The sequence below is a fragment of the Callorhinchus milii genome, unplaced genomic scaffold (genome assembly GCF_018977255.1).
Source record: "Callorhinchus milii isolate IMCB2004 unplaced genomic scaffold, IMCB_Cmil_1.0 Scaffold442, whole genome shotgun sequence".
In the NCBI taxonomy this organism is placed as follows: Eukaryota; Metazoa; Chordata; class Chondrichthyes; order Chimaeriformes; family Callorhinchidae; genus Callorhinchus; species Callorhinchus milii.
The window spans coordinates 10,078-37,938 of record NW_024705183.1 but is presented as its reverse complement, the minus strand read 5'-3'; the positions used below and the strand labels follow the sequence as shown (position 1 = coordinate 37,938).

Genomic DNA, 27,861 nt, shown 5'->3' with positions numbered 1-27,861 from the left:
CATGGCAATATTTTCGGGTCATAATATATCTACAGTCCTGATATTTTGTACCTGTATAAAATTCACACTTTCTTTTATGGACCGTTTATCCGTCAGTTCAATGTTTATAGTTTGTGAAACGTTTGTAAGTATTGTGTGTGCATCAAATATGGATATAAATGCCATATAACAGTGTAATATAATAATAATAATAATAATCCTCACATTCGACATAACGCCTTATCACGTCGTCGAGACGTCTCAAAGCGCTTCACGGGACGCGCTGGGAAGTGTAGTGACTGTGTGTTTTGCGGGGCGAAATCTATAAATTAGACTCATTTATTATCCTGAATATATACACACGGCCCAAACCTCTTTCAATTGAAGTTTTAAGTGGCTCTGAAAAGAGCCGTTGCAGTTTGGGGGTGTGGGGGGGGGGTGTGGGGGGTGTGGGGGAAAGGAAGCAAATATTTTTTTTCCCAATCACTTTTCTTCCTTCAAAACCTCGACAGTCGACATTTTATTTTCGTGTAAAATCTGTGGTGGAAAGTATTAAATGTTTTGATTTTTCTTTGAGGGGTGTGTGTGTGTGTGTGTGTGTGTGGTGGGGGTCCCGTTTTGTTGTCAAATGTTGATCGATTGATTTAATGTATATTTATTTTTTTTTAAATTCTCTCCATGTGTTTTTTTTCCCGCCTCTTTTTTTTTCCTTCTTCTCCCCTTCCATCACGAAGCCACGTGTGGAGTTTGGCCGCCGACACCTCCTCCTCCTCCTCCTCTCTCGGGCTGTTCACCTCCACCTCCTCCTCCTCGTTGCTCGTCGCCTCGAACAGCGGCCGCGTCACAAGTCGCCGCCGCCATCGTCCCCACCACCACAGCAGCTCCAGCCTCCACCACCATCTTCTTCTTCAGCTGCTCCTCCTCCTTCTTCCTCCTCCTCCTCCTCCCGCCGCCGCCGCCGCCCTCCGCCCTTCTCGGCAGCTGCTGTTTCCTGGCGGCGGGTTTGGCCGCTCTGTACCTTCCCGGCGCCTTCCCCCCGCCCCCGCCCCCGCCGCCGCTCCTCCTCCCCTCCCCCTCCCGCTCGCATGACCCTCCGGGCCGTGGCCGCCGCCTGCTTCATCTTCGCCCCTTTCTTGGGCTTCTTCGCCGAGGCGAGAGCGGGTCTCCTCCTCCTGCTGTGGGGGGGAGGCGGCTGGTGTGGAGCCCCCGACCCCGGGGTGCGCGGCCGCCTCTTGCCCCGCGGCGCGCTGCCCGCCACCCTGAAGGAGCCGGCGGCCCCGGTGCCGGTGGTGCGCACCAGGGAGCCCTTGGTCACCAGCGCCTTGACGGCCACGTTGACCCGCGCGTTGTTTCGCTCCACGTCGTAGCCGTTGGCCGACAGCGCCTTCTTCAGCGCGGCCAGAGACAGCCCGCGGCGCTCCTTGGTGGCCGCCACCGCCGCCAGGATCTGGGCGGCCATCGTGGGGGCGGCCCCCGGGGGCTTGGGTTTGCGGCCGAGGCGGCCACCGGCCTTGTGCGACGTCGGCTTGAGCCTCTGGCGAGGAGCCGTGTCTTTGCCGGGCGGGAGGTCGGCCATGAGTGGGTGTGAGAGAGAGAGAAGGTGTGAGAGAGACAGAGACGGCGGTGTCGGTAGAGACGGCAGAGAGAGAAGAGATCACAGACAGACACAGAGACCTCCGGCAACTCCGCGACCCTCGTCCGACTGAACCGCGCGCCGTCCGCTCCCGCTCTGGTTAAAGGTGCGAAGCGGACGCGGCAGAGACGCTTCGAGCTCCCGCCCCTCCCCCCCTCCCCCACGTGTACACACACTCACATACATACATAATCTGCACACACCAATATATATATATACACACATATACATACACATATACACACACGCGCACACATTTGCACATACACACGCACACATACACACGCACACACAATGCGCTTTACAAGATACACCGTCGAGCGTAATGACTGTTTTTTGTGGGAGAAAACTATAAACGTGTATGTGTGTGTGTGTATATATATACCTATAAAACGTGAATTTATAAAGCGCCTTTCACGCGGGGTAGTGTTTCCGAGCGCTGAAATATACACACGCAAACACATGTAACACTTATATTTGTGCACACATGTGAAGACATACACCTTTCCGCACACGCGCATTGCTGGATACCCATATGTCTGCACCAGCAGCACATTGGACATATTAAGTTGGGGATAGTCTTATTTTAATTAAAATGAACCGTGACAAAGTAGTCATTGGTAACACTTGCATTTAGAATAGCCTTAAGATGATTTGATTCGGCGCTTTTCACTGTCGTGGCCCTTCAATGTGCTTCAAACAAACTGAAAGGTCATTTAAATAGTGCATCAGGTGAGACTGTCGGCAGCCCATGATTTGTGATTGAATTGGTGGCTCTTAAAAGAGCCTTTGGNTTTTTGTTTATGTCTTTAATCCGATTATCAAACGGATTCGCCGTGAAAACCTTCCCATTCCCTCAACCCCTCAAGCCCCGAACCCGTACAGGGTGCGGCCCTGGCGCTTCAGAGCATAAACCACGTCCATAGCGGTGACCGTCTTGCGCTTGGCGTGTTCGGTGTAAGTCACCGAGTCCCTGATCACGTTCTCCAGGAAGACCTTCAACACCCCGCGGGTCTCCTCGTAGATCAGACCCGAGATGCGCTTGACGCCGCCGCGGCGGGCGAGGCGGCGGATGGCGGGCTTGGTGATGCCCTGGATATTGTCTCTGAGCACTTTGCGGTGTCTCTTGGCGCCGCCTTTGCCCAACCCTTTACCGCCTTTCCCTCGGCCAGTCATGATGCAACCGACTGCGGAGCTCAAGAACCAAAGTGTGAGTCACTCCACCCGCAGTGTTCCCCTTTTATATGTACTTCACGGACCTGGGTGAGGACACGAGTGAGGGAGCGGGAACGATGGGGGAAGGGGAGGGGTTGGGGGGAGTGACAGGTTCTCCCAATTTTCAAACCCCTCCGCGCTCGACATGGAAAAGGACATCAATGAATGAGAAAATCGACCGGAATTAATGCGAAATGAATTAAAATCTCCTGCTAATAACCCCCCCCCCATTAGGAATTAAAATTATCATGCGGCGGTGGTCGTATTTAATATATTTAAAACAATTGCAGGCTCCGTCTGTGTCCATTTACCCAATCGGTGAATTCCTTTCCTTGAAATATTTATATATTATTATATGACATTTGTTCCCATTGATACTATCTTTGCATATCTATTGAAACGATACTGATGAAATACAAGTATATAATTGAAATTCAGATGTGTATATATATTTCAATGATACACTTATATTTGATAAGTATCGTTTCAATGAATACGTAATGATAGTATCAATGGACGACATTGCACCCGATTTTAATAATAATCCTTGCATTTGATATATTTGAGACGTCTCAAAGCGCTCCGTAGAATATATTGTAAAGCGAATTGACGGTATATCAGATTTATTCCATTCACGGAGCGTGGAAAAGGCAAATCGTTGACAAATTGTTGGCAGCACTCATTTTCAAGCCTCTTTAAAGTATATTTACTCATGTATATATATATATACATCGATTAAATTCTATTATTTGCTGAATTCTAAATAGAGTGAAACTATGTCCAGATGCAATTTCTCCCCCAATAAGTTCGTTGACGATGGTTGAAAACATATACTCCATATATTATTATTATTATATATTCATGAATTAAATAAAACGTGGTTGGTTAAAATACGGGCAGTAACAACGCTCACTTCTCGACGATTACTATCAACTCTCAGTTAATAATTTTGGAGAATTATTAACAATAATCCTGACATTTGACATCACGTCGTCGAGACGTCTCAACAAAGGGGTTTTCTTTTTTTTAAAAAAAATCAGAATTGCTGCGACGCTCTTCGAAACGCGAAAGTCGTTCGTCTCGGACGCAGTTGGTTATGAAGTGCATTTGTCACGTCTTCAAAGACGTCTCAAATTCACCGTTGAATAAAAACACTTCCCCCTTTCCCTCTCTACGCCTTGTTTGACAGTAGACCCATCGAGGGATTGAAAAGCGCGCGATTTTCACCGTTTAAACGGCGGGTTATTTACTTTCTTTCCGAGCGATGAAGTCGGTGGCTCTTAAAAGAGCCGTTGTGTGTATGTGTTTTTTTTTGGTTTCTTTTTCCTTCGAAGTAAACTCGGGATATTCGGTTAAGTTGATCGATTTCGAGTTGGATTTTTTTCCTTTCTCCCCCTTTAAACCTCAGCACATTTGTCCGGTTTTTTCCTCCGGGCGACCGCCGCCTTCGCCGTGTTGCTGAGGCTGGTTTCTCGCCGCGTCTTCCTCGGTTGGTCTGACCTCCGCCCCCGCCGCCGCCTTCTTCCCCCGCGCCCTGGGGATCTGCTTCTTCCCCGCCTTCCTGGGTCTCCCCACCGGCCTCTTGCTCCTCCCCACCGGCCTCTTACGCGACACTCCGCCGGCGCCGCCTCTTCCTCCTCTGGGTCTGACCGCCGGCCTCTTCCTCCGGTCGCCTCTGCTCTGCGGCGCCAACGGTCGCTTGAGCCGCCTCTGATTAACGGCCGCCGCCGCCGTCCTCCTCTTCCCTCCGGGCTTCGCCTGCAGGTCCTTACTGACCCGGAACGATCCCAAGGCGCCGGTGCCCGTGACCTGCTGCAGCGACCCTTTGGTCACCAGGGACTTGACCGACTGGTTGACCCGCGTGTTGTTCCTCTGCACGTCGTAACCGGCTTTGGACAGCGCCTTCTTCAAGGCCACCAGCGAGATGCCGCGCCGCACGTGCGTGCCCGAGGCCGACACGGCCGCCATGATCAGGTCGCCCACCGTGGGGGCGGCGTTGTTGCGGCGCTGGGGAGGAGCCGCGACCTTCGTCCGTTTACCCATCGCACGGCCGCAGAAGACGCCGATGCCGCCAAGTCCGTCGAGCCGGCTCCTTTTCCTCGCCTCACGACGCCGCAAGAAACTGCCTCGGTCCGCCACTCCCTTCCACCACAAGACACGACCGTCTCCACCGACGCGGCGCTAAACTGAAGCGCTAAGCGCTCGCCCGCCGCTATTTAAGCACTCAAGGAGGACGTCGTAGAGTCGATCGCTTCCACACTCCTCCCTCCTCCCTCCTCCGCCGATCCAGGCTCCTCCCCTCCCCGTACAATCACGTGCTACAGCAAAATATATCTACAATAATATTAATACTCCTTGCATTTGATATAGCGCCTTATCACGTCGTCCAGACGTCTCAAAGAGCTTGACAGGATACACTGGTAATACCATTTAAGTATTAGTTTTTTTCCCGGGGGATAATAATCCCTTCGAAAAAATATTATAAATCATAACAATTTGGTCACTTAATGAATTTGTCTGTCTCCATTACAGTAACTGGCAAGTAAGTCAGTGTCATCAATGCAATGCTGATGAGCTTTGAGGATTTGCAGAAGAGGGACAATACGTTTTGTAGAAAAGTTGAGATCCATTTATTGGTTGACGAAGAGGACTTCGAGGGCTCATCACTTTATAATAATAATCATTGCTCTAAGACAGTTTGGGCACATTAAATACAATGGTGGAAATAGGATTAGACAGTTCTTTTAGGGACGTTGACCCTGGTGTAGAGATGATGGGGGCAAAAGTGGCTCTGTGCTACTTAAGAGCAAGGCCTTGCCAATGTCCCTTCTCTGGGAGTCCTGCAAGTGCACCACAGCTCAACCGTTGCAAGTTTGGTTGCGTGTTTCCCTGCGTAACAAAGGCTTTGTGTGTGAGTCGCTGAGCTGACGTTTCAAATGCAAGTCAACCAACCGGTTTTATTAAACTTGTCAAAACGTTTCAACCCCCCCCCTCCCCCCCCACCCGGCAATTCTAATAAGACAAATTACAGATTTCAAAAGGTCGGATCCGGTTTAAAATGCGCTAAAACACAACATCGCAGGGTTTTAATTAACAGCGATCCAACTTTTATTCAATCTTAAAAAAGACAAATGTATCGGGTGCAAATAAAAAAAAAAGCGTGTGGGGGATTAATTGGGATATTGGGCGATTATACTTTCCCTTTGGTTCGTAGCGTTTATAACTCTTGGCAACTCCCTCTCATCTTCTTTCTTCCTCGGTGCGTGTCTTTGTGTGTTAAGGGGGGGGGGGGGGCGGTGGGGGTGTGTGGGGGAAGAGAGAAAGTCTGTACGTGTTCGTTTAAAGAGAGGGTTTGGAGGTCTGGAGGATGATTTAGTTTCTACCAAACGTGTGTTTAGTCCCGACCTGGCGCTTGGCGCTTTTCATCTTCATCAACCTCCACTTTCTCAGGGCCCGGGTCACCGCCTTCTTCGGCCGACCCACCTTGCCTTTGGCCCGGCGCCTGAACAGCTTCTTGACGCCGCGTTTCCGCTGCGATAGCAACTTCTTGGCCGCCTCGCGCTTCTTGGTCACCTTTTTCTCCTCTCCGGTCGGCTTCAAGAGCAGCTGCTGCTGCTCCTGCTGTTGTTTGAGCGGCTGCTCTCTCTCCCCGGTTTCCCCTACGGGGACTTCACCGGCTTCGTGCGAGTTGGCCAAGCGGAACGAGCCCGAGGCGCCGATGCCCGTGGTCTGCACCAGCGAGCCTTTGCTGACCAAACTCTTCACCGTCTGGTTAACGCGCGAATTGTTCCTGGTCACGTCGTAACCGTTGGCCGACAGCATCTTCTTCATGGCGGCCACCGACAGCCCGCGGCGCTCCTTGGTGGCCGCCACCGCCCGCATGATCTGGTCGGCCACCGTGCTGCCGTACCGATTGCGGCGGTTGCGCCGCCTTCTCTTCTTGCTGACGGGCGTCGGGTGTGCGGCGGCCGCGGCGGTGAAATCAGCAGCGACGGCGGCTGGAGTGACGGGGGCTTTTTGCGGCGACGCCGGCGAGGGATCGGCGGCGGCAACAGCGGGAAGGGGCGCGGGATCTGCGGCGGGATGGTCGGCTCTGGTTGTGTGCGTCTCAGCCATGACTTGTCTAGTGCGCGAGTCGGCCTCTATCGCTCTTCGTCTTTTTATCTTCCTCTTCAGCTCCTCGTCTCCCACCGGCTCCGGGCGAAATGAGCGGCCGGCGGCGATGCGGTGCTACTTAAAGCAGCGAGGCGGACGTGGCAGAGACAACCTGGCCACCTCAGCCCCGCCCTCACACCTCCCCCCCCCCCCCCCCCTCTCCTGCGTCATCCAATCACTGTCTCCCGCTTCGGGAAAACCCGCGCGACGTCACGGCTTGGGAGTCTCACCCACTCACCCGCTCCCTCTCTAAACCAGCGCCGCTTCATTTCGACGCCCTCTACTCCTGCCCCCAACTCCCCGTTTTCCTCCCGATTTATCCCCTCTTGCAAAGACATTCACACACACGCACACGCATACACACGCACCACCCTGCACTTGCTTGCTGTCTGTCAATTGAGTCCAAGTTCACCACCCTAACTCCTCATAATTATGTTTCAATAAATGCATTTTCTTCATCGAGCAAGGCTATTTTGGGAAGGAACGTGATTCTATTCACGTCGATAACCCTTCACCGTGCAAAGCACGTTCGGATACAGATCAATACATCCTGCAGTGGAGTCCTGTAGCTCAGTGGTTAGCGCACTCGCCTCGCGAGCGAGAAACCCAGCAGGACGAAACCTTGGGCAAGTTTCCCTACTCCACATGCCTGATAATAATTCCTCAAGATAATAATAAATTGGTCTCTTCAAATCCACGGCTGTTTGTGGGACACCGCTGAGCGCAATTGGCTGCCGCGTTTCGTCCACACAACACACAGTCACTACACTTTACAGTGTATCCTGTGAAGCACTTTGCGACGACTCGAAGACGTGAGAAGCGCTATATCAAATGCAAGGATTATTATATTATTATAAATGCACTTATAATATGCTGAGGATATGAAAGGCGAACAAGCAAATTTCTTGAAATGCTCTTGAAAATAGCCTATTGTGAGGCAGAATTGAATTGTGTTTTTGCTGGCGTTTTGTACATGGGTCTTATCGCTTAGTTTCTTTGTACATAAGGATTGGCAAGAAATGGCAAACTTGGGCATGTGTTGACCGTGCCCATGGTATCAGTTGACTTAAGTCTTCACCGATCATTTAAATACGGTAAGAGCACAGGCTCCCTCAAATTCCCAACTTCCCATTTTATAGATTAGATTCCATCAAAAAGGAGAATAAAAGGTGTTTCAAAACCACGGACAGAAAAAAGGGAGATTTTTGGCACAGAAACTTATCTGAGGTTTGTTTGGCAAAGCAATGACACAATAATGATTTCAGGTGACTGGGCATATTGCTCCTGAACACAATCTGATGTAAAAATCCTTGAATAATAATTTGTAAGTCATGTAAAAACTGGTTAGTTTCAAACCATATTTGGTATTGGATATAGAATCCAAAACATATGCATGAGATAACAGGAAAAACCATAATATTGTTTTTCTAAAACAAGAAACCGATAATCTCGGAGAAATAGGAATAAGAAAACTCTAAAGTAAGAGTGATTAGAAATACTATATATGGTTGTAATGTTCAACTTGGGAGCACATTATATAAATAAGAATTTTAGAAATATTCAAATCCCAGACAATAATAACAATAATATTCCTTGCATTTGATATAGTGCTTTTCATGTCTTCTAGATGACTCAAAGCGCTTCACAAGATATACTGTGAAGTGAATTGACTGTATATTTGCTGGCGAAACATGGCATCCAATTGCACACAGCAGTGTCCCATAAACAGTCTTGGATTGAGGGATCAAATTTTTTTTTTTTTTAGGGATTATTATCCCCAGAAAAGCGATCCACTAATCGACTAACAACTGGGTTCCTAGTTACTGCTAGGTAAACAGAAACGTGTGGAGTATGGAAACTTGCCTAAGGTTTTGCCTCACCCAGGAATTGAGATTTCTCGCTTATGAGGCGAGTGTGCTAACCATTACACTACAGGACTCCAAATGTGCATGCCGCTTGTCCCAAAAACTTTCAACTGAGGTAAATTTCAGTGTTTTGAAGGCAGAAGGGCAGCGGTGTGAACTGTGGAATGAATCCCCACTGAAATAACCTCAGTTTAGCAGGCGGGAATAGGGCATCACACAGCAGAGGCTCTAAGAACCTGAGGTGAAAGTTGCTCAGGAAACTGAGTCAAGGGACAGATGCACACTGAGACAAAAGCTGCCAACAATCTTGAGACAAAACTCCTTTCGCTTCTGCGCATCACCAAATATATTTGAATCCACACAGATACATCTCCTTTTATAGCAGAAAAATTCAAATTCAAATTCCAAGGACATTTTATGCCCTAATGTCCTGCACACACTGTACAAGTGAATTCAGGATTGGTGGTGCTCTGGCAGACACTCTGATTTACCTGCCTTGGGATATGTTGTTAAGTGAATTGACTCTGTATGAGCAAAACACAGCAGCCAATTGCGCACAGCAGTGTCTCACATACAGTCGTGGAATTAATGCATTATTTTTTCTTATGGTCTAACCCATGAAAAAGTACACTCTAGAACTGGCTTCGGTGTTGAGCTGTGAGTGTCAGACTCAAAATAAGTGACAATTACATCACACACAAACCCTTAATAAGGGTGCGGCATTCTGATAAAACAGCTCTTTAATTGAAAATAATAATTTTAAAAAAGATTTTCCGACGTAAACTGAGGAGGTGAAGGTCAGCAAGAAGGCTTCGGTCGGAGGTGAAGGTGGAGCATAAAACACCCAGATAAACAGGTGGTTACACAGGTGGATGGAATGTCTGAGAAAAGCTGCAGTATTCCAGTTACTTTAAGAGTTGAGAAAGGGAGTGAGTATTTGGTAAATCTCACAGCAATCATTGCCCCTCATTCACTCTGCCATCCCCATCCGTTTAGGTACAACAATGTCCCATCTATCTGCTGACTCCATAAACCCAGTCAGTCAGGCAGTTTTTCCTTGAAAGCAGGTCAGTGCAGTAACTGTACAGAACCAGGGCTCAAACCCATGGAAACATATGTAGCCCTTCGAGCCTGTTCCGGCATTCTGTAAGATCATGGAGGAACCCTGAACTTTGTTGGCAATAAGAATTCCGATCTTTTTAACAGCAAGCTGCTTCTCAAAATCACATCTTTATTATTATTACCCTTGAATCCCTCAGCTCGGGTCCGTAACTCGGTTTGTCCAGCACCTCGGGACGTCGTCTCAACATGAAAGGCGCTATACAAATATAATTTTGTTGTTGTTGTTGAACGTACGTGTTACAGATTGTCAAACGTGATCAATTGGAACACCGAATAATTTTTTTGCAGTTATCAAAAAAACGCACATCGCTCACTAAACGATTGTTGTTTAAAAAAATGCAAATGCAAGGATTATTGTGATCAAACTATTGTTGGGTATTCGGGTGGTTCTTTTGACGCCTTTGTTTTTTTGGCGGGATTTTCTGGCGGTATGCAAATGAGAGATCGAAAGATGACCAGTTTCTATTGGTTCGCCCGTCGGGCGTCCGACAACGGCGGCGCTTCCCCATTGGCCCTTGGCTCGCGGGTGAGGGGGAAAGGAACCAATCGGAAGCAGCTGCTCGGCCCGCCGGCCCGCTATAAAAGGGCGACACACGCGGCTCCGAGCGTCAGTAACTGTCGAGGAGCGAGAATGTCTGGACGAGGGAAAACTGGAGGCAAGAGTCGAGCCAAAGCGAAGACCCGCTCCTCCAGAGCTGGGTTGCAGTTTCCAGTCGGACGCATTCATCGTTTGTTGCGGAAGGGTCACTATGCGGAGCGGGTGGGCGCCGGTGCGCCGGTCTATTTGGCCGCCGTGCTCGAATACCTGACGGCCGAGCTGTTGGAGTTGGCGGGCAACGCGGCCCGCGATAACAAGAAGACCAGGATCATCCCTCGACATCTGCAGCTCGCCGTCCGCAACGACGAGGAACTGAATAAACTACTGGGAGGCGTCACTATCGCCCAGGGCGGGGTCCTGCCGAACATCCAGGCGGTTCTGCTGCCCAAGAAGACGGGGCAGCCGAGCAAGGTCTACGCTTGAACATGTAAAGACTAAGCGAACGAACAAACTACTTGAACCCAAAGGCTCTTTTAAGAGCCGCAAAAATCGTCTTCACATAGACTGAACCGAAAGCTTTTTTTTACCCTTTGTGTTGTACAGGAGTGGGGGTGGGGGGGGTTCCATTTGATACCTGGTTGGTAGGGGGTGGGGGATGAGAGGGACTTAATCTGGTTATAGTATAAAAGGTATAACGTTGAGATGCACGGACAAGACTGGAGAACTTCAGTAAATGTATCTTCTTAAATGGCCCAGAAATTAAAGCTAAATAAAAGATTGATGAGTTATTTTCGGGAGTGATTCGAATCGATTAACCCGACACAAACCGGGCACACGCGCAGCAAAACGGATCAGAATCTTCGCATTTCACGCAGCGCCTCTTATTTTGTACCGTTTCGAACGCCTCGGAAAAAGCGCGTCGCGGCCAAATCCTCGCGGGCTTTTGTGAGAAGGAAACGGTTTGGTTTTCATGCCGTCGACTGGGTCGGAACGCCCCGCCCCTCGTCACCGCCGCCCCGCCCACACGCACATTTTAGCGCCTTTTGGGGACAAAAGGCACGTGGGTCGGATTGAAGGACCGCTCCAATCAGCGATCTCCAATTTCAGCCAATGGGAGAGCGCCCTTCTCTGGCGCCGACCGTATATAAGTCGATGTTGCGGCGGCTGCCGGTTCAGTGCGGGGCGACGCGGAACAGCGCGAAGGAAGACTTAGAGAAGGAAGAAGATGGCGAGGACCAAGCAGACGGCTCGCAAGTCGACTGGCGGCAAAGCGCCTCGCAAACAACTGGCCACCAAGGCGGCTCGTAAGTCGGCCCCGGCCACGGGAGGTGTGAAGAAGCCGCACCGCTACCGCCCGGGCACGGTGGCGCTGAGGGAGATCCGCCGCTACCAGAAGTCCACCGAGCTGCTGATCCGCAAGCTGCCCTTCCAGAGGCTGGTGCGGGAGATCGCCCAGGACTTCAAGACCGACCTGCGCTTCCAGAGCTCGGCCGTCATGGCGCTGCAGGAGGCCAGCGAGGCATACCTGGTCGGCCTGTTCGAAGACACCAACCTGTGCGCCATCCACGCCAAGCGGGTCACCATCATGCCCAAGGACATCCACCTGGCCAGGCGCATCCGAGGGGAGCGGACTTGAGAGATAGAGAGAGAGAAGAGGAAGAGAGAGAGAGAGACCAACTGATAGTCTCGTAAAAGGAACAACAACAAAAAGGCTCTTTTAAGAGCCGCTTAAAATACTTCAAAAGGAGCTGCAACTGTTTTTTAAAAAATAGCTTCAAAATGAATTTCAGCTTTAAAATCGGAAAGATTTTATGTTCCCTTTTAAAAAAAACGTGAATATTAAAAGGACAACCGGAAGACATTAGGTCCAACTCTACCCCCCCCCCCCCACCTCTTTTCCCCGCTCGTGGACATTTTTTGTGGTGGTTGGGGGTCAAGACACCCGCGGAATCCCCGTCACCGTTGCTGAAGAGTCCCAAACCCAACTGAGGATTCCTGACCCACACACCTGGAAGCCTAGTGTGTACGCGTTAGGTGTGGGGGAGTGGGGTGGGGTGGAGGGGGGGGAGTCTGGAGTCTAACCAGCTCAAACCACGCATAGTTTTGCCCATCGAGAGAGAGAGAGCGCTGTCTGGCCAAGGTTTCCCGCTTCTTGTCCAGTCAGGACCCATTGGGACATTTTTAGCGCCTTTTTTTTTGAGGCAAAAAGCACGTGGGTTGAATCGAAGGACCGCTCCAATCAGCGATCTCCAATTCCAGCCAATGGGAGAGCGCCCTTCGCGGGCGTCGACCGTATATAAGTCGGGGTCGCGGGGGGGGGGGCTCCGGGCTCAGTGCGCGGTATCGCGGAGCGGCGAGGAGTAGGGAAGGGCGAGTGAATAGGAGAAGGAGGACAGAGGCAGGAGATGGCGAGGACCAAGCAGACGGCTCGCAAGTCCACGGGCGGCAAAGCCCCCCGCAAACAGCTGGCCACCAAGGCGGCCCGCAAGAGCGTCCCGGCCACGGGCGGCGTGAAGAAGCCGCACCGCTACCGCCCGGGCACGGTGGCGCTGAGGGAGATCCGCCGCTACCAGAAGTCCACCGAGCTGCTGATCCGCAAGCTGCCCTTCCAGAGGCTGGTGCGGGAGATCGCCCAGGACTTCAAGACCGACCTGCGCTTCCAGAGCTCGGCCGTCATGGCGCTGCAGGAGGCCAGCGAGGCATACCTGGTCGGCCTGTTCGAGGACACCAACCTGTGCGCCATCCACGCCAAGCGGGTCACCATCATGCCCAAGGACATCCACCTGGCCAGGCGCATCCGAGGGGAGCGGACTTGAGAGAGAGAGAGAGAGAGAAGAGGAAGAGAGAGAGAGAGAGACCGACTGATAGTCTCCTAAAAGGAACAACAACAAAAAAGGCTCTTTTAAGAGCCGCTTTAAAACGCCTTCAAAAAGCTGCGACTTTTTTTTCAAGAGCGATTTTTTTCGAGGACTTCTTTTTTTTCGCCCTCAAGAACCGTCGTCTTGAATCGGTTTCGAAGTATTTGAAAGTGCGATAATAAGTAACAAAGTGTTAATCGTCCCATTCGATGCGACCCTTTTTTTTTTGGTCAATCGTGATGGCGACGATGATGATGACAATCCCGGAGTCGGTCACGGCGCCGGATCGCGCCTTCGAGGCACACGAACTGACGCGTGTATTTTGCGGGAGAAACGCGGCAGCCGACGGCGCGCGGAGGCCGTCCCGTCCCGAGGTGGTGAAATTGAAGTGACTCAAGTTATTGTTTTCTTTTCTTGAGGGATCATTGTCCGGCGCGTGGAGGAAGGAAACTCGCCGGAGGTTTCTCTCGCTCGCTCGCAAAGCCAGCGCTGTCACCACCGAGCTCCGGGGCTAATCGGGTCGTCCCGAGTCGTCGGGAAAGCGCTTCACAGGATTAAGCGCTGGAACTGGATTGTCAAATTCTAGACTCCGAAGCTCTCCCGGGGGTGAAATATTCTTGCCGCGATTTGCGAGAGAGGGAGAGAGAGACCTGGGTTCTGTTTTGTTATTATTATTCTATTGCATCCCGATGGATAGCTTTTCCAAGAAGAATAATCCTTCAAAATAAAACAACAGTAATAACGCGGTCGCTCAATCCACCACTGTTTGCGAGGGACGCTACTGTGCGCGATTGGCTGCCGCGTTTCGCCCACAAGTATACAGTCACTACACTTGACAGTGTATTCTGTGAAGGCCCTGTGAGACGTCTCGAAGACGTGATAAGGCGCTGGATCAAATGCAAGGATTATTATTATTATAATTGACTACTTTGTGGTTGAAACGCGGCAGCTCGTTTGTGCACAGCAACGTCCCATAAACGACCGTGGATTGAGAGTCCAAATTATTATTTTTATTTATTTTTCGAAGGGATTTTTATCCTTGGAAAAGCGATCCGCCAATCGACTAACAATTGGGTTCCTCCTTTCTGTCAGGAATTGAACCAGGGTCCCCTTGCACGCGAGGCGAGTGCTCCAAACACTAAGCTGCAGGACTCCTCCAGGAATCTGAAAGATTTTTTACCCCAACAAACAAAACCCATTCAAATATTTATAATGAACATTTTTATGCAATAATATGCAATGTAGTAACTATAATAATTCAGTAATATATAATATAGCATTTATAATAATAATCCTTGCATTTGATATAGCGCCTTTACTTTACACTAAGCAGTTAAGGGCGCGATGCTATATTAAATGGAGGAAAATATTAATCACATTTCAGTGTCCGGTGACGTTTTCCTGTTTGGGACGACGCTTTGGTGTCCTGACAGGAGCTGAAACCTGATTCCCTTTTCCCTTCCTTAAGGGACTCGGGCAGTTTGAAGGTTTCCGCTCCTGAGCTGAACCTTCCATTAATAATGGTAATAAATCTTACATTTGATATCGCGCCTTCTCATGTCGTTGAACTTCACAGGACAAGACCGTAAAGTTGATTGTCGGCAGCCAATGGATCATTTCAAACAACGAACTTCAAGACTAAATTAACAATAAATTTGATATTGACAAATTTATCAACGCTGTCAAAACACGTAACCTTTATTTTCTCCCCTTTCCACCTGATAGCGAGGTTGAGGTCAGGGCACGTTCAGCGCCTTGGGACGTCCTCCCGACGTGAAAGGCGCTTTACAAATGTAGTTTTGCTGTCGTCGTTTGTTTCTCTGCCGGTGTCAGCGGCTCTTAAGAGAGCCTTTTGGGTTCGACTAACTTTGAAACTCCCAACCCTTCTCTCCCTCCCTCCCTTTCAGCCACCGAACCCGTTCAGGGTGCGTCCCTGGCACGTCCAACAACAACACATGACATTTACGCAGCACCTTTTGTGTCGGGAGGACGTCCCAAAGCGCTGGACAGTCAGGGATTTGCACTTGACGACAATTCTTATTATCTGGGGGAATTGTCGGCTTGGCTAGGACTTTCAAAATGTTTGATGCGAACGTGATTTCCTCTGATTTGGAAGGATTATTATTTTAAATATTTATCATCAACCCGTGAGGGCACCAACTCAGTAACCAGAGGACACAGGTTGAAGATAATTGGCAAAAGAACCAGAGGGGAGATGAGGAAACATTTATTTCACACAGAGAGTTGTTACGGGTTGGAATGAAAGGCTGGTGGAAACCGATTCAATGGTAACTCGCGACAGGGAATTAGATAGGTATTCGAAAAGGAAAACATTTTTGCAGGGATGATGGGGAAGTGGGACTCGTCGGGGGGAAAAAAAAGTCGGGGCAGGCACAATGCCTGAATGGCCTCCTTCTGTGCTGTGAGGTTCCCCGACTGTATGATTCTACCCTTTGCTCTGTGTAAATTACAGGTGTTAACATATCATTGCCATTTAAAGCTATTCTGCCCACTGCAGCCCATATAAGGTGTCGTTTTCCACCCAGGTCCGCTTAACCTGACAATGCTGTATCCGCCCCCCCCCCCCTTGTGTGAGGTGGCGGTTTTCTATTGGCTGATTTCAAGGCCAAATCCTGACTTCTGATTGGTGCAACATTTCAATCCTCCTATGCAAATTAGGGCAGGGTCTTCGGCCCTTGATGACCAGCAGGACGTTTGAATTTTCAAATCAGCCAACGGCTCCCCCCCGATGGCAGTTAATCTGTCTCTGGAGTTAGCCCCCAACCCCAAATTATAATAATAATAATAATAATACTTGCATTTGATGTGTCATAGAATCATAGAATGCTGCGGCACAGAAGGAGGCCATTCGGCCCATCGAGTCTGTGCGGCTCTTTGACAGAGCAACTGACTTTTATTAACCCCCGATCACCAGCTCTCTCCCCATAAACCCTGCAAACCCGTCCTCCCCCGATACCTGTCCAGTTCTCTCTTAAAAGCTGTTATCGAATCGGACTTCACTGCCCTTTCGGGCGGATCATTCCGAATTCTGAGGGAAAACATTTCTTCTAACCTCCCCTCTGCGTCTTTTGGAAGATATCTTCAGACTGTGACCACAAATCACAGACACACCTACCAGCGGAACCAGCTTTTCCCTATCTCGCCTGTCGAAACCTTTCATGATCTCGAAGACCTCTATCAGGTCACCGCGTAACCTTCTCGGCTCTAATGGGAAAAGTCCTAACTTCTCCCTCCTGTCCTCATAGCTAAGGTTCCCCATTCCTGGCATCATTCTCGTGAAATACTGCCTTATCACGTCTTCGAGACGTCTCAAAGGGCTTCGCAGGGTACACTGTAAAGTGAGCTGACTATATTTTGTGGGCGAAATGACACCTGTACAATTTAATTTACAGTCACTACACTTTACATGATATACCGTGAAGCGCTTTGAGATGTCTCGAAGTGGTAAGGCGCTATATCAAATGCAAGGATTATTGTTACCATTGTAGATTAGAATATGAGGGCATTTTTATTGTTTTCGATATCTTATCTGACGCATAATTTAATAATAATAATCCTCGCATTTGATATCGCGCCTAATCACATCATTGAGATGTCTGAAAGAGATTCAGAGTACACTGTAAAGTGAATTGATTATATATTTTGTGAGTGAAAAGTGGCAGCCAACGGTGCGCAGCAGTGTCCCACAAATAGTCGTGGATTGCGTGTCTAAATTATTATTATTTTGAAGGGATTATTATCTCTTGAAAAGCGATCCTCCAATCGACTAACAACCGATTTCCTACTTACTGCTGGGTAAACAGAGGCATGTAGAGTAAGGAAACATGCCTAAGGCTTTGCTCTGCCAGGGAATCGAATCCAGGTCCTATCACTTGTGGGGCAAGTGGTCTAACCACTATAATAAATAATAATAATCCTTGCATTTGACATAGCGCTTTTCACGTCGGGAGGACGTCCCAAAGCGCTTCACAGAACACACTGTAAAGTGAATTGACTGTATATTTGTGGGCGAACTAAGCTTACAGGATCATTCCCATTATCATTAAGCTATTTCTAAAAAAAATTCATAATTCTTCAAGAGCTTTCACCTGTTTGCTCTTCATGCTATTATTTTACAAAAACACAGACAGAGAAATTTATTTAAGAACCGTTTATTATAAAATCAAAGGTTAAAGCTTACTCTTTGGCAAACACTGAGTACTACAGTAGACTGGAGTATTGGAGCCTAATTTTGTGACATGTTATTCTTCAATGAGGAACCCCACAAATGTTCTCTTTAATAATAATGATAATCCTTACATTTCATGTAATGCCTTATCAGATCTTTGAGACGTCTTAAAACGCTTCACAAAATATACTGTAGTATCTCAGAACATCTCAATATCCTCTGAAGAACTTTGCGACGTCTCGAAGGTGTGATAAGGTGTGAACAAATGCCAGGATTATTATTATAGTAATAACAATTATTAATATAATGATTGAAATAAATCCATTAACTCCTTTAGGAGACCTCCTAATCCGCCTCCTCAACGATTGGCCCACTGGAGGTTCTGCTCTTGTCAGACGAACGATTTGGCATTTGTTAGGGATTGATTACTTTCTCCCACTTTACTAACGATGGGGTGACAGAAAGTGCGCAGCTCCCTCAACCTATTCTCATATTCTGCCTTCTCCGCCAACGGATTGGCGTCCAGCCAACTGAGGGCCTCTTCACTCTTGTGAATGGCGTTCTTCTTCTCTTCCTCCCTGATCTTGTCCGAAAACTTCTTGTTTTTCAGGGTGTCCCTGACGTGGTAGGCGTAGACCTCCAGGTCGATCTTGACCGCGATCCTCTGCTGTTGGAGGATGTCCTCGGTCTTGTACACCTCGGCATCCTGCACCATCCTCTCGATCTCCTTCTTGTCCAGCCTCCCCTTCTCGTTGGTAATGGTGATCTTGTTCTCCTTGCCCGTGCTCTTGTCAATCGCCGAGACTTCGAGGATGCCATTGGCGTCGATGTCGAAGGTGACCTCGATCTGTGGGACCCACGGGGGGCTGGGGGGATATCACTAAGGCCGAAGGTGCCCAGGAGGTTGTTGTCCTTGGTCATGGCTCTCTCGCCCTCGAACACTTGCACCAACACGCCAGGCTGGTTGTCGGAATTCGTGCTGAAGGTCCGGGTTTGTTTGGTGGGGATGGTGCTGTTCCTCTTGATAAGAATGGTCATCACACCTCCCACCGTCTCCAGCCCCAGCGACAGAGGAGTCACGTCCAGCAGGAGCAGGTCCTGCACCTGCTCAGAGTCGTCACCCATCAAGATGGCGGCTTGCACGGCCGCCCCATAGGCCACCGCCTCGTCCGGGTTAATGCTCTTATTCAGCTCCCGGCCGTCGAAGAAATCCTTTAGAAGCTTCTGGATCTTCGGGATGCGAGTGGAGCCACCGACGAGGACCACATCGTGGATCTGTGACTTGTTCAACTTGGAGTCGGTCAACGCCTTCTTTACCGGCTCCAGGATCCCTTTGAACAAGTCCGCGTTGATATCCTCAAACCGTGCCCTGGTGATGGTAGTGTAGAGGTCAATGCCCTCAAACAGTGAGTCGATCTCAACGCTGGCTTGGGTGCTTGAAGACAGCGTCCTCTTTGCCCTCTCGCAGGCTGTCCTCAGCCTCCTGACCGCCCTCTTGCTCTGGTTGACGTCCTTCTTGTGTTTCTGCTTGAACTCACGGATGAAGTGGTTGACCATTTGGTTATCAAAGTCCTCGCCCCCCAGGTGCGTGTCACCGGCCGTGGATTTGACCTCGAAGATCCCGTTTTCGATGACGAGGACGGACACGTCGAAGGTGCCCCCGCCCAGGTCGAAGATCAGGATGTTGCTCTCTCCCGGGCCCTTCTTGTTCAAGCCATAGGCGATGGCGGCCGCCGTGGGCTCGTTGATGATGCGGAGGACGTTGAGCCCGGCGATCAACCCGGCGTCTTTGGTGGCCTGACGCTGGGAGTCGTTGAAGTAAGCGGGCACCGTGATGACAGCGTTGGTGACCTTGATGCCCAGATAAGCCTCCGCCGTCTCCTTCATCTTGATCAGAACCATGGACGAGATCTCCTCGGGGTAGAAAGTCTTGGGCTCTCCCTTGTACTCAACCTGCACCTTGGGTTTCCCCTCAGCACTGACCACCTGGAAGGGCCAAAGCTTGACGTCCGCCTGCACCGTAGGGTCGTCGAACTTCCTCCCGATCAGCCTCTTGGCGTCGAAGATGGTGTTGGGCGAGTTCATGGCCTCTTGGTTCTTAGCTGCCTCACCGATTAGCCTCTCGGTGTCGTTGAAGGCCACATAGCTGGGTGTGGTGCGGTTTCCCTGGTCGTTGGCGATGATCTCCACCTTGCCATGCTCAAACACACCCACACAGGAGTAGGTGGTGCCTAGGTCGATGCCCACAGCTGTTTCCTTGACAGATATCATTCTTGGGGTCTCCTCAATAGCTCCTCAGTTGGGTGTCAATGTCAATAATTCCTTCGAAATAAAAAATAATAATAATTTGGTCACTTCAATCCACGACTTCAATCTCCCAAATAAAATCAGTCTCTGATTCCGTGGTTGTTTGTAGCGCAATTGGCTGCCCGCAAAGCACACAGTCACTCCACTTTACTGTGTATGCTGCGAAGTGCTTTGAGACATCGCGAAGACGTGATAAGACACTATATCAAATGCAAGGATTATTATTATTATTATAATTGTAATGGCATCTCGTGTAAACCTCTCCTCAACGGCTACTCACAAGTCTTGTTAGTTGACGTCAATGGCGGTCTTGCCTCACCCCACTCCTCGACGGCCGATCACAAGCCCTGTTGTTGGAGGATCTCAACACCTGATTAGAGGGTCTCAACACCTGATTATAGGGTCTAAATTCCTTGTTGGAGGATCTCAACACCTGGTTAGAGAGTCTCAACACCTGGTTGGAGGGTCTCAACACCTGGTTGGAGGGTCTCAACACCTGGTTGGAGGGTCTCAATCCCTTGTTGGAGGGTCTCAATGCCAGAGTCAGTGGCGCCTCGTCTGACCTTGTGGCTACACTCACTTCCTGTAACTTCGTTGCCACTTTCCCGCCACCCCCGCCTGAACTGGTTGATTGACGGCGATCTGGACCAATCGGAAGACGGTTTTGTCGATTAGGCCCCGCCCTCTCACCAATCAGAACTCGCCTTCAGGGCAAAAGTGTTACAGGAGACAATCGACCACGTGGGTCTGTGTCTGTCTGTGCGTTGGTGATCGTGTCACTGCTCCCAGTCACTGCAGTGGAGATGTCAGCAGACGTTCACATCTTTCTCTCTCTCTCTCTCTGTGTATATATAGTATAGATACACATATTATTTTATTTTACACAATATATGTCAACATCTATATTTATGGATATATGTTACATGAGATTGGAGTCCTGTAGCTCAGCGATTACAGCACTGGCCGAGCCAGCGAGAGACCCGAATTCGATTCCCGGTGGGGCAAAATGTTGGGCAAGTTTCCGTCCTCCACGCGTCTCTGTTTACCTAGCAGTAAGTTGGAACCCGGTTGTTAGTTGATTGGCGGATCACTTTTCTGGGGATAATAATCCTTAAAAAAAAACAGTTTTTTCGCTCAATCCATGACTGTTTGTGGGACGTTACTGTGCGCAATTAACTGCCACAATTCGCCCACAAATAGACAGTTAATTCACTTTATAGTGAAGCACTTTGAATCGTCCAGAAGACGCGAAAAGCGCTATATCAAAGGCCAGGATTATTATTGCCATTATATATTATTTTATAATGCATATGCAAAGATGTTAACCAATATATATTGTGTAAACATATGCTATATATACCTATATACAGTTGATATATAATATTCCTTAAGATGCTTATATATGTATATTGAAAATACGTATGTATTGCAAAAAGATTATTAAATGTATAAATATATATGCAAAGGTGCAATCCAACAGCACAATATATATAGTATTATATAAGATTACCAATATATATCATTAATGTACCATACATTACAAAACGATTATTGTTGGATTATATATAAATGCAAAGGTGCAATCAAACTGCACAATGTATATGATATATAAGTTACAAAAGGATTATTCTTATATATTATATCGGTATAGGTAAAGCTCAGCCAATCAAATCCCCACAAAGCCCAACGAATCATAACTCTGGAAAGTCCAGCCAATCACAACCATGCACAGCTTGACCAATCACAACGTGTACAGCCCAGCCAATTGCAACCCTGCAGAGGCTAGCCAATCACAGCCCTTAGCAGTCTGACCAATCACAGACCTGTAAAGCCCAGCCAATCAGAGCCCAGCCCATCGCTACCCTGCACAGCTCGGCCAATCACAGTTCAGCTCATAAAAGCCCTCCAAAGCCCAGCCAATCATATAATGTATGTAAAATAATTATAATTAAACGTGAAAGAATAATTTTACAAATATCCACGTAAAATAATAATTTTACATGGACATTTGGCTTATTTTCAGCGGTTTAGGATACCTTCACGTAATAATAGTGTTAGCAACTTTTTATAAAGGTTATATAATGAAGTAATAAATAATAATCCCTTAAAACATATGTACGTAATAATAATTTGGTCACTCAATCCGCGACTGTTTGTGGGGACGTCGCTGGGTGACATTGTCTGCCGTGTTTCGCCCACAAAATACACAGTCGCTATAATTTAAGGTATATTCCATGAAGAGCCTTGAGACGTCCCAACGACGTGATAAGGCGCTGTATCAAATGCGAGGATTATTACTGTGGCATCTCAGGCAACGAATTCCCGCTACACCCTTAGGACGTTTGGGTGTGAATTTGAGCTGCGGCGAGAACCCACAACAGTGCGACTCCTTGGGAAAGAGCGTCAGGAGGTGAGCCAGGCCTTTCCGTGCAGGCGCGTCAGCCCCCACCCTTGGTTTGCGAAACTCCGCCAGAGTTATCCACACCTTCTCTACGAACCAACCGGTAGCTGATGCAGCATGAAGAGAAATCGCGATCGATATTATTCCTCGCCCCAACGAAAGAAAACAAAGCCAAACTCTCCGAATCGAACGGTGAGAAGAACAACCGAGAGAAGGTCGGCACCGCTTAATAATAATAATAATAATAATAACCCTTGCATTTGATATCGTCTTCTCGACGTCTCAAAGCGCTTCACAGAATATACCGTAAAGTGAATCGAGCGGATGCGCACAGCGGCGTCCGTCCCACAAACAGTCGCGGATTGAAAGTGACCCAATTTATTGTTGTCTTGTTTTTCGGAGGGATTATTATTAGGGCTGTGCGTGTGTGGAGTAAGGAAACTTGCCCAAGGTTTCGCACCCCACCAGCCCCCGGCCTGGAATTGAACCCGGGGTCTCTCGCTCGCAAAGGCGAGTGCTCTCACCCGCTGAGCTGCAGGACTCCAGGACGGCCTTCTCGTTCCATTTCAAAAAATAAAAAAAAACCATCACGTGCATTTTCCTTTGCTCGGTGTCATAAAATCGCCGGGGGGTTCGTCGGATCCACAGCGAGTTTACAGTGGCAATATTGTTTTCCTCCAAACGTCCAAAAAAAAATTAAAATCGATGGGCGTTTTTCTTCGGGGGATGGGGCGGATTCGGCTCTCGTGTTCAAAACGTAGCGGAATATCCCGTTTCGGATGCGTTTATCCTACAATTAGCGTTCCTGAGCTTTTTTTTCGGTCGTGGTTTCACGGGGGTGTGGGGGCGGAGGGGAGATTAACCGTCTCGACTCTTGGCGGGACCTCTCTCTCTCTCTCTCTCTCTTCTTTCCCAGGAGAAGCTGCCTTCCTCCCCCGCCCCCCCCCGGGGCCTCCTTGCGGCGCAACGGAGCAGAGCTACCCGACCGCACCACCGCTCACCTCGGCCGCCGCGGCTCCGAATGAGGACCGACAAGCGCGACGCCGGGCTATTTAAAGCCTCCAGGAGGACGCGGTGGGTGGGGAGAGCGGCCCCTCGCGCGCTCCAACGGCCGCCGCGAGATCCCGCGCCCTCGCGCCTGCGCGGTGCGAAGCGCCTGTCCCGCCCCTCGCGCGGCGGCGGCGTCGGCGTCGTCGTCGTCGTCGTTCGGCGCTTCTTCTTCTCGCTCCTCGACGGCGCAAAGGGGAAGAGAAAGGACAAAGAGGGGGGGGGGGGGGGCGGGGCGGCGGGGGATGGCGGATCGCCCGTGGGCGCTGGTTTGGGAAACGTGCGGAGTTGGTCAAGGGGTGGAGGGCGGTGAAAGGAAAGCCGTGAGGAAACCCCACGACTCCAGGCGTCCGATGGGGAAGGGGAACGAACGGGAGCGGGGCGTTCACCCCACCGCGTCCGGCTTTAGCCGCAGTTGCCCCAACGGCGTCCGCTTGTTCTCCCCTCCACCCCCTTCCCCATCTGTGCGTGCGGAGGGGAGGTTGGCCCGACCACGTCCGCCTCGCCGCTTTAACTGGCGCTTCGCCGGCGCCGCGGGTTCGCATTGAGCGCTCGGACGCGCAGGAGGAAGGTCCCGATGGCTGAGGCGGAGGTCGTTGCTGCCATCGCTCCCGCTCCGCAAACCGCCGCCGTCGTTGCCGCCGCCGCCGCCACCACCTCATCGACGACGGCGGCGGCGGCGGCTGTTGCGGCGGGAGGTGGAGGTGGTGGTGGTGGTGGTGGAGGTGGAGCCGCACAGGCGGCCCCGCCGCCGGTCACCAAGAAGAAGAGCGCGTACCGTCAGCAGAAGATGGGCGCCGAGCACGTGATGGAAGCGGTGACGGCCGCGAAGGAGCGGCAAGGGGCGGGTTTGGGAGCCGCCGCCAAGAAGAGCGCAGTAACGGCTTCGGTGTCCGAGGGGGAGAAGAGCCGAGGAGAGGGAGGAGGCGGCGGCGGCGGAGGAGGAGGAAGGACCGTGACGAAGGCCATACCGGGCCGCGGATTGATGACACAACCGACGGCTGCGGGAGGAGGAGGAGGAGGCAGCGCCGTCGCGGTGACCGTCGCGGCATCAGCCTCGCAAACGGCTCCCAAACCCCAGGCGCCGGAGGGGATCGAGGTCAAGGAAACCGCCGGTACCGCCGCCGTCGTCTCCGCCGCCGCCACCGCCGCTTTGGTGACGGGAGGCGCCACCGCCACGATGGCCGGCAAGAAGCGGGCGGCGGCGGTGAAGAAACCCGCCGTCAAGAAGAAGAAGCCGAAACAGGCGCCGGGGAAGGCGGCGGCGGCGGCGCACAGGAACGCCAAGAAGCTGAAGGCGGCCAAGAAAGCGGCGGGAGTCGCGGTCTCGGCCGATGCCGCCGCCGCCGCTGCAGCTGCTTCGGCCGCGGCGGCGACTGCTAACCGGAGCCCCAAGAAGGGCAGAGCGACGGCGGTCCGGGCCAAGAAGGCGGGAGCCAGGCGGCAGGTGGCGAGCAAGTCGGTGGGGCGTAAGGGGAGGGCGCCCCGGAGGCGCTGATGACAAAGAGGAGAACGGTCACAATTAATTAATATAAAGTGAAATTAAAATGAATTATTTTCACTTCTTTCCCCTCTTCCCCCCAAAAAAAGGCTCTTTTCAGAGCCACCGACTGATCTCTCGAAAAAAAGCTGACGGTTCCCCGATGCGTCGTCCCCTCGGGGGCGGAGGGGGGGAAAAAAAAAAAGAGAGGGGGTTTTGTGGCTAAATCGGGAGTTTCCTGAAAGGATGAAGAATAAATGAGAAATAATAATAATGATAACATTCCCGGTGTGTGACCCGGAGCCTCATCGCGTCGTCGAGACGTCTCACAGCGCTTCGCGGGATACACTGTGGAGTGTAGTGACTGCGTGTTGTGGGCGATGTATGATATACGGTATATATATATGTATATATACGTGTGTGTGTGTGATATACATTTCCTCTCCTCGGGAGACCTTTGTCATCGGAAACGTGTGGAACATAAAGACGTAACATATATATATTTATAGATCGTTTTTACCCCCAAACAAACAGACTGAGAGGTCATCAAAACTCAGCATTTTCTTGTCAACCCAACAAAACCAAACCAAAAAAACTCATGAGCATAACCCGCCCCAATATAAGTCCCGGACCGGTCCGGACCGGACCGGGCAGTCAGTCGGGTCAAGTTCTCGGCGTTCGTCGCCTCGTCCGCCCCGAAGCCCCACATGATGCCCGAGGCTCCGTCCAAGGTCATGGCCCCCAAGAAGGGCTCGAAGAAGGCGGCCTCCAAGACGCGCCGGAAGGAGGAGCGCAAGCGCAGGAAGGCCCGGAAGCAGACGGACGGCATCTACGTGTACAAGGTGCTGAAGCAGGTCCACCCGGACACCGGCATCTCGTCCCGGGCCATGAACGTCATCAACTCCTTCATCACCGACGTCTTCGACCGCATCGCCTGCGAGTGCTCCCGCCTGATCCAGTACAACAAGCGGCAGACCATCTCCTCTTTTAAGAGCCGTTCACGTCGTCCGGTAGAGAGGGCTGTCGAACGGGAATGACCGCAACGATCCCGGCGTTCGACCCGGCGCCCGCTCGCCTCTTGGAGACGTCCCGAAGCTCCTCGGGGGACACTGCGCCGTAAAGCGGAGTGACTGCGCGTGCGTGCCCGGTGGGCGGAACGCAGGCAGCCGGCCGCGCGCCCGGCGACGTCCCCGCAAACAGCCGTGGGTTGTAGCGACCGGATTATTATTTTTTTGAAGGGTCAAATGCCAGGATTATTATTATTATGAAGCTGTATCTGTGTAACCACAGCACATGGTCAAGGCTGTGTGTGTTGTGTGTGTGTGTGTGTAAACCACAGCACATGGTCAATGATGTGTGTGTGTGTAACCACAGCACATGGTCAAGGATGTATGTGTGTGTGTAACCACAGCACATGGTCAAGGCTGTGTGTGTGTGTGTGTGTAAACCACAGCACATGGTCAAGGATGTGTGTGTGTGTGTGTGTAACCACAGCACATGGTCAAGGCTGTGTGTATGTTGTGTGTGTGTAACCACAGCACATGGTCAAGGCTGTGTGTGTGTGTGTTGTGTGTGTGTAACCACAGCACATGGTCAAGGCTGTGTTGTGTGTGTGTGTGTAACCACAGCACATGGTCAAGGCTGTGTGTGTGTGTGTTGTGTGTGTGTAACCACAGCACATGGTCAAGACTATGTGTGTGTGTAACCACAGCACATGGTCAAGGCTGTGTGTGTGTGTGTGTTGTGTGTGTGTAACCACAGCACATGGTCAAGACTATGTGTGTGTGTAACCACAGCACATGGTCAAGGATGTGTGTGTGGTGTGTGTGTCGCCATCACGCATGCGCAGCGCTGACTCCGCCCCCCCCGCCCACCACCTCCATCCACGGCCACCTCAGCGCCTGTCAGAAACCGCGGAAGAAACTCGACACAGAAAAGGCGAGAGCGGGTTTTTAGGGGAATAGAGAATTGTGGTTTGTGAGTTTTTTTTTTGACCGGAGGGCGGCGGTGGGTGGGTGGGAGGGGGGAGGAGGGTCGGTCCGGCGGTTTGAGCGCCTCAGAGGTCCTTCAGGCGGCGGGCGGGGCAGCTCCCCGGCAGATGGTTGGGGTCCTTCGGGCGGTCCGTACCAGCCACGTGACGGAGACACAGAGAGTGACACAGACACAGTGAGTGACACAGTGAGTGATACAGATACAGACACAGAGTGACACAGACACAGTGAGTGATACAGATACAGACACAGAGAGTGACACAGACACAGTGAGTGATACAGATACAGACACAGAGAGTGACACAGTGAGTGATACAGACAGAGTGACACAGACACAGTGAGTGATACAGACACAGAGTGACACAGACACAGTGAGTGATACAGATACAGACACAGAGAGTGACACAGACACAGAGAGTGACAGACACAGAGTGACACAGACACAGAGAGTGACACAGACACAGAGTGACACAGACACAGTGAGTGACACAGACACAGAGAGTGACACAGAGGCAGAGAGACCGGAGATACTGAGAGAGAGAGAGAGAGAGAGAGAGAGAGTCGGAGAGAGCGAGTGAGCGCGCGATTGAGTGAGTGAACGAGTGCGCGAGTGGACGAGTGAGCGAGCGAGCGAGTGAGTGCGCGTGGCTCAGCGTTCACTTGGCAAGCGCGAGACCCGGGTTCGATTCCCCCCGGCAAGAGGGCGAAACCTTGGGCAAGTTTCCTTACTCTGCGCACACGCACGCACACCCGCGCACACGCACTCCCTGATAGTAATCCCTCAAGACAAAAAAAACCCAACAACAATTAAAATTGGTCCTTTTCAATCCACGACTGTTTGCGGGGACGCGGTTCCGCCCACAGGTATACAGTCGATTCACTCCACGGTCCACCCTGTAACGTCCGGAAGACGTGATCACGATATTATTCTTGTTCAATTTCACTTTCACTATCCGTCTGCTGTTTGCTCTCTCTCCCGCACGCACACGACACACACGCACACACCCACACCCTCTGCGATAGTAATGCGTACAACCTAAGCACCGATTACAGCGCATCTGGGTGTTTACTTTTGAGCAAT

The 27,861-nt window shown here is 50.7% G+C and overlaps 9 protein-coding genes across 9 annotated transcripts; 4 read left to right on the top strand and 5 right to left on the bottom strand.

Moving 5' to 3' along the window:
* Positions 1 to 462: 462 nt before the first annotated feature.
* On the bottom strand, positions 463 to 1,606 carry LOC121852113 (histone H1.3-like). Its single transcript, XM_042346215.1, has 2 exons — positions 1,070 to 1,606; positions 463 to 516 (listed from the first exon to the last, which is right to left on the bottom strand). Exons 1-2 carry the CDS (start codon positions 1,553 to 1,555, stop codon positions 463 to 465), a joined length of 540 nt encoding a protein of 179 aa, XP_042202149.1. The 5' UTR covers positions 1,556 to 1,606.
* An 800-nt stretch (positions 1,607 to 2,406) lies between these two features.
* On the bottom strand, positions 2,407 to 2,813 carry LOC103174485 (histone H4-like). Its single transcript, XM_007886895.2, has one exon. It carries the CDS (start codon positions 2,786 to 2,788, stop codon positions 2,477 to 2,479), a length of 312 nt encoding a protein of 103 aa, XP_007885086.1. The 5' UTR covers positions 2,789 to 2,813; the 3' UTR covers positions 2,407 to 2,476.
* A 1,329-nt stretch (positions 2,814 to 4,142) lies between these two features.
* On the bottom strand, positions 4,143 to 5,005 carry LOC103171605 (histone H1-like). The gene has a single exon (XM_007884398.2). The coding sequence runs from the start codon at positions 4,868 to 4,870 to the stop codon at positions 4,232 to 4,234; it is 639 nt and encodes a 212-aa protein (XP_007882589.2). The 5' UTR covers positions 4,871 to 5,005; the 3' UTR covers positions 4,143 to 4,231.
* Positions 5,006 to 6,115: 1,110 nt separating this feature from the next.
* LOC103171604 (histone H1.3) lies at positions 6,116 to 7,019 on the bottom strand. The gene has a single exon (XM_007884397.2). It carries the CDS (start codon positions 6,941 to 6,943, stop codon positions 6,200 to 6,202), a length of 744 nt encoding a protein of 247 aa, XP_007882588.1. The 5' UTR covers positions 6,944 to 7,019; the 3' UTR covers positions 6,116 to 6,199.
* Positions 7,020 to 10,594: 3,575 nt separating this feature from the next.
* Positions 10,595 to 11,032, top strand: LOC103171602 (histone H2A-like). Its single transcript, XM_007884396.2, has one exon. The coding sequence runs from the start codon at positions 10,601 to 10,603 to the stop codon at positions 10,988 to 10,990; it is 390 nt and encodes a 129-aa protein (XP_007882587.1). The 5' UTR covers positions 10,595 to 10,600; the 3' UTR covers positions 10,991 to 11,032.
* A 650-nt stretch (positions 11,033 to 11,682) lies between these two features.
* LOC103171600 (histone H3-like centromeric protein CSE4) lies at positions 11,683 to 13,345 on the top strand. The gene is made up of 2 exons (XM_042346214.1): positions 11,683 to 12,138; positions 12,890 to 13,345. The coding sequence occupies exons 1-2, from the start codon at positions 11,733 to 11,735 to the stop codon at positions 13,321 to 13,323; spliced, it is 840 nt and encodes a 279-aa protein (XP_042202148.1). The 5' UTR covers positions 11,683 to 11,732; the 3' UTR covers positions 13,324 to 13,345.
* A 4,482-nt stretch (positions 13,346 to 17,827) lies between these two features.
* Positions 17,828 to 20,264, bottom strand: LOC103171601 (heat shock cognate 71 kDa protein-like). The gene is given in 3 exon segments (XM_007884395.2): positions 17,828 to 18,409; positions 18,412 to 19,876; positions 20,142 to 20,264. Coding segments are annotated over 2 exon segments (1,878 nt in total). The 5' UTR covers positions 19,826 to 19,876; positions 20,142 to 20,264; the 3' UTR covers positions 17,828 to 17,945.
* Positions 20,265 to 24,003: 3,739 nt separating this feature from the next.
* LOC103171607 (antifreeze protein Maxi-like) lies at positions 24,004 to 24,885 on the top strand (the record flags this gene model as incomplete). Its single annotated transcript, XM_007884400.2, has 1 exon — positions 24,004 to 24,885. A coding segment is annotated over one exon (804 nt), but the record flags the coding sequence as incomplete, so codon positions are not given.
* A 612-nt stretch (positions 24,886 to 25,497) lies between these two features.
* Positions 25,498 to 25,826, top strand: LOC103171606 (histone H2B 1.1-like). The gene has a single exon (XM_042346213.1). It carries the CDS (start codon positions 25,500 to 25,502, stop codon positions 25,824 to 25,826), a length of 327 nt encoding a protein of 108 aa, XP_042202147.1. The 5' UTR covers positions 25,498 to 25,499.
* The last annotated feature ends 2,035 nt before the right edge of the window (positions 25,827 to 27,861 follow it).

Excerpts from the sequence above, each read along its gene's own strand:
- LOC121852113 (XM_042346215.1), bottom strand. The coding sequence starts at position 1,555 with ATGGCCGACCTCCCGCCCGGCAAAGACACGGCTCCTCGCCAGAGGCTC. Across the intron at positions 517-1,069 it reads CGGCGGCCACGGCCCGGAGG|ATTTTACACGAAAATAAAAT; the intron begins GTCATGCGAGCG and ends TTTCCACCACAG.
- LOC103174485 (XM_007886895.2), bottom strand. The coding sequence starts at position 2,788 with ATGACTGGCCGAGGGAAAGGCGGTAAAGGGTTGGGCAAAGGCGGCGCC.
- LOC103171605 (XM_007884398.2), bottom strand. The coding sequence starts at position 4,870 with ATGGGTAAACGGACGAAGGTCGCGGCTCCTCCCCAGCGCCGCAACAAC.
- LOC103171604 (XM_007884397.2), bottom strand. The coding sequence starts at position 6,943 with ATGGCTGAGACGCACACAACCAGAGCCGACCATCCCGCCGCAGATCCC.
- LOC103171602 (XM_007884396.2), top strand. The coding sequence starts at position 10,601 with ATGTCTGGACGAGGGAAAACTGGAGGCAAGAGTCGAGCCAAAGCGAAG.
- LOC103171600 (XM_042346214.1), top strand. The coding sequence starts at position 11,733 with ATGGCGAGGACCAAGCAGACGGCTCGCAAGTCGACTGGCGGCAAAGCG. Across the intron at positions 12,139-12,889 it reads GCGCATCCGAGGGGAGCGGA|GAGAAGGAGGACAGAGGCAG; the intron begins CTTGAGAGATAG and ends GCGAGTGAATAG.
- LOC103171606 (XM_042346213.1), top strand. The coding sequence starts at position 25,500 with ATGCCCGAGGCTCCGTCCAAGGTCATGGCCCCCAAGAAGGGCTCGAAG.